This window comes from Populus alba, chromosome 13, assembly GCF_005239225.2.
Source record: "Populus alba chromosome 13, ASM523922v2, whole genome shotgun sequence".
Lineage (NCBI taxonomy): Eukaryota > Viridiplantae > Streptophyta > Magnoliopsida > Malpighiales > Salicaceae > Populus > Populus alba.
The window spans coordinates 11,468,439-11,473,150 of NC_133296.1; the positions used below are offsets into that span (position 1 = coordinate 11,468,439).

The window sequence follows — 4,712 nt, forward strand, 5'->3', positions numbered from 1 at the left end:
CATCACAATAAGAACAATTGAGAAACTTTTTCAGATAAGGAGCGTTATTCCCTTCTCCATAGCCAGCACCAAGAGATCTTGTTGCCATTTGATTCCTTAGTCTTGTACCACCTCTGATATAACGACTGGTTTGCATAGCATGGGGTCTGATCTAACGATTTGCCACATCCATTTGTCGCTCGTGTTGGATGATTAAGCCATGAACACGCCATGTGTCAGGGATTGGTGACATCATCACGATCAACCCACGCACTATTGAGTAAGCTTTATTAAGACCCATTAGAAATTGCATGACCCTCTCCTTTTCTTCTCTTGAGGCTTGTGTTTTGGAACCCTCGCAGGTGCATATGATGGGTTCATGGGAGGAATCTAATTCATCCCATAGAGCCTTGAGTTTAGTATAATATTCTGAAATCGTGAGGTTCCCTTGTCAATGCTCAACGATTTCTTGGCATATTTGGAAAATCCTGAAGTCATTGCTTTGTGAGAATCGATCCTTGAGATCATTCCATACCATAGATGCACTAGTGCAATAAAGCACGCTGCTTGCAATATCAAGGTTCAGTGACTGCAAAATCCATGATAGCACCATGTCGTTGCATCTCTGCCAAATAGCAAATTTGGTATCGGTGCTTGTTAGAGGTGTGATGATTTCGTCAATAAATCCCAATTCTTTTTTGCACTCAAGGCAATACGCATTGAGCGGCACCATTGACCATAATTGTGTCCTTCGAGAGGCTTGGAAATGAGAACAAGCCTTAGTGAGTCTGAACTATGTAGAGTAAGTCGAGTGTGTTGTCATCCATGTTGATGTTTTGTGTTGGTTGATTGTTGGTGGTGGTGGAAGGTGTGTAGATAGATTCTCAATATTGGGTGTTCTAATACCATGAAAGAATTCTAAACTCTGTAGTTTTTTATATATATTAAGAAAGCTGTAATACACATGATTTATGCAAATTGCAGAATTTATTCTAGGAAAGTAAATAATCTATTCTAAGAAGGTCAATCACAATAATTATGATTTCCTCAATCACATCAAATACAATAAGAAGATATGCATATTAAAATAGTTATCCAATATCTTTCCCTTAACAACTTTTAGCGATCAAAACTAAATTTCTCTGTGGTCATGTTTTATACAACTTATCCAAATTCAATTAATATATTTACATAAAAATATTTCTCATACAATTTTTTTTTTAAGATTCAAACCTTAAAATAATAATATCAAGAATATATATCCACTACTTAATATACTATTCCTCTAAAAATAATTCATCTTTATTTTATAATATAAATATTCAAATAGCATGAGAGAAAAGACTTTAATAATGCATGGCATCAGGTGAGATTTATTTTTGGAAGTTTAGAAAAATGTATCAAAGTTTTGCTGTCAATAATCAAGAAATCTCATTTTTTAAATAAAATTAAGTATTTATACATTTATAACAATAATAACAAACAACAACAAAACATATAACTTTGTAAAAATTTCAAATTTTTACTTAAAATATATCAAAACTAATATAAAATCATCATAGCACTCTCATATATATATGACCATTTACGGTGATGCGATGATCATTTAAGTAAGTATTTATTTTTGTATTAAAACTTACTTTATAAAAAATATTTTAAATTGTTTTTTATTTGAAAAAAAATTAATATTTTTAAATATTTTTATATGATTTTCATCTATTAATATTAAAAATAAAAAAAGAATATTTTAATATATTTTTATTAAAAAATATTTTTAAAAAATAATATTTCATTATGCTATCAAACACAACAAGATAAAGACTCCACGTCCACATGGTTAATAAAATGAATATCCTTCCCCTGTCATTCTTTTGATGATATCATTTTTGCATTTCCTAATTTATCTTTCAGTGATATTTTGCTCTCTTTGGTCCAAGAGATGCATGTGTCACTCGCTCGTGAAAAAAGGAAGGTGCGCCATGGCTATGGACTCCAGTAAATGAAACCAGCATCTCCAGAATGACCTAAGCATAACAAGAAACTTAAATAGACCCGTAGGAGGATAAGTGGGTCCAAATCTATTCCACCAAGTTTCAAACCGCGTTAATAAACAGTACTAATTGTTAATTAACTTGATTTCTTGCCTCCCAAAAAACATTCTTCCTCTATCTAAATATTCAAAATTTTATAACTGTGTTATAATTTAACTGATTAGATTTTTAAATTTATTATTTAATTTAATTTTTAAAAAATTATAAATTTGAATATTATAAAGTTTAGAATCATTAAAATATTATTAATTTTAGAGTTTTAAAAAATTAATCGAGATACGTGTAAACCGGTGAAAACACCACAGATAAAAAAAGGTTTCAAAACAGAAGAAATTAAGATCGTGAACAAGCACAAGAACACATCTTTGTCACCGATGCAACTACTTGGAAGCTCCTTTCCTCTCCTGCTGAGTCTCCACGTTTCTATCAACTTAGATATCATATGCATGCCCACAAACATCTATATATACTGGACTAATATAACCGGATAACACCACCTCGTACCAGCCTATATCGATCATTAATTCCCTCAAACCTCAGCTAACTTAGCTGGAACTCTAGATGGAAGAGAGAAACACTGCTAGCCATGGTGGTATGAGTTCTATCTACAGAGGGGTACGAAAGAGGAAATGGGGCAAATGGGTGTCAGAGATACGTGAGCCAGGGAAAAAAAGTAGGATTTGGTTAGGGAGTTTTGAGACACCAGAAATGGCAGCAACAGCTTATGATGTTGCTGCTTTGCATTTTAGGGGATATGATGCAAAACTTAATTTCCCTGACTTGGTTCATAACCTACCAAAGCCAGCAAGCTCTAGTGCTGAAGATATTCGCATAGCCGCCCATGAGGCAGCCATGAGCCTTAGGCCCCCTACGGTTGAGTCCTCCCAAGGTGGCAGCTCTAGCTCAAACGTCGGTCCCATCACGGTTAGGCTCTCACCTAGCCAAATCCAAGCCATTAACGAGTCACCCTTGGATTCACCACAGATGTGGATGCAAATGTCAGGGATAGCAATGCCAGAAGAGTCCATGATGTACTCCTCCATTGACGTCGGGGAGGAGGAGGAGGAGTGGGACAACAAGCAAACAGATTCTCTTTGGGATCCTTAGGTAACGTGTGCCGATCATATGAATATACATACTACTTTGAATATTGGACGTTGCACTAATATAATTATATACGTAATTGCTTTTGACGTATACTCGGCTTTATATATATAGACTTTGACCTGTATATTCCATGTATTTGTGATTTTTAACTAAGGAATTATTCTAGTAAAAAGAAGGTGTAAGTTTTCTGCCTGGTCGCTGGTTAACTGTCGAGAATTTATAAATATTTAATTAGCAAACGGGGGAATAATTAGTGTTTTGAAGGAGAATAATTTATCTGCACAAAGGGTCAGTGCTGGAAGGACGTTTTTATAGTTTATTCAGATGGACGGTTTTGGAGGGTCCCATTTGAGGGGATTAAAGTGTTTCTGAACTTGGCTTTTGTCAGCTTGTTGAGAAGACTTCCCCTTTCTCCTTAGTGGATGATGAAGCGAGAGGGTCTCAAGTATCTCCCACGTTGACTACTTCTTACCACCTTCTTGTGATTGTAAGATCATATGATTCTCATATATTTGAGATTTTATGATATTATTTTATTTTCTCATGTACCATATTATTATATTAAACATTTTTCCTGTTAAATATTATGGTAAGTTTCGTTTATGGATCAAGAGCCACAAAAAGAATCTATCCAAGACCAGTCCGGATTATTTTAATATTTAGCATTTGAATACGTTTTGAGTGCACGCTCCTGCAACATCAGCAATATATATATATATTAAAAAAAAAAAACATGGTTTTCCTGGAAAATTAAAAGAAAAAGTATGGGGGTTTTTTTAATATTGATATGGTAGACTTGATGAATCTAAAAATTATTCAGTAAAATTATAGTTTAATTTAAAAATAATTTAATAATAATATATTTTTATTATAAATATTAAAATAACAATAAATTAAATAAATTGATCGTGTTTTGCAACTTAACCAATGATTCAGATCATAAACTTTACTAGATTTAGTAATTATATTTCTTCAATTATTTTTTAATGAATTATATAATAACAAAAATAAACAATTGTAAAGTTAAGTGATTATAAAAAAATACCTAAAAAAAAATAAAGAATTAAAAAAAAACTCTGCTTTACTGTTTATATAAATAATAAAACAAAATAAAACAAAACAGGTGGTTTTTACCTCAAGTATAATAAAGCTACTCCTATCCTGTAACCTAAAATATTTAATAACTTCTATAAACTAAAGAAATAAAGAGCTACCCTCAAAAAAATGCTCTCCAATTATAAAAATAGTTTTAGTTTTGCTCCCAAACAAATTTTACTGTAAATTTTATTCCTCAAGTTTCAAAAATATTTGTTAAGCTTTCCATTCCATCTAAAATATATCTTTTTTAATTTTAAAAAATCATTTTATAACGAATTTAACATTTTTTTATTAAAGAATTATAATAGAAGGCCCCCAATTAAGAAGTATATAAACGAGGCCGTATTGGATGGGGTCCAACGATATTCAGATTGTATCCGGCTTGGTATAAGGCCAGTTACGCATGGGCTTGGGTATCCGAGGATCCATATTTCTTTTTTCATAACAAACACCAAATCTATTATTAAATTATTAGTT

At 32.1% G+C, this 4,712-nt stretch overlaps 1 protein-coding gene across 1 annotated transcript; it reads left to right on the forward strand.

Annotated features, from left to right (window-relative positions):
• The first annotated feature begins 2,471 nt into the window (after positions 1-2,471).
• On the forward strand, positions 2,472-3,682 carry LOC118035542 (ethylene-responsive transcription factor ERF021-like). The gene has a single exon (XM_035041139.2). It carries the CDS (start codon positions 2,592-2,594, stop codon positions 3,135-3,137), a length of 546 nt encoding a protein of 181 aa, XP_034897030.1. The 5' UTR covers positions 2,472-2,591; the 3' UTR covers positions 3,138-3,682.
• The last annotated feature ends 1,030 nt before the right edge of the window (positions 3,683-4,712 follow it).

Bases quoted from the DNA above. Each gene is read 5' to 3' on its own strand.
- LOC118035542 (XM_035041139.2), top strand. From the start codon at position 2,592: ATGGAAGAGAGAAACACTGCTAGCCATGGTGGTATGAGTTCTATCTAC.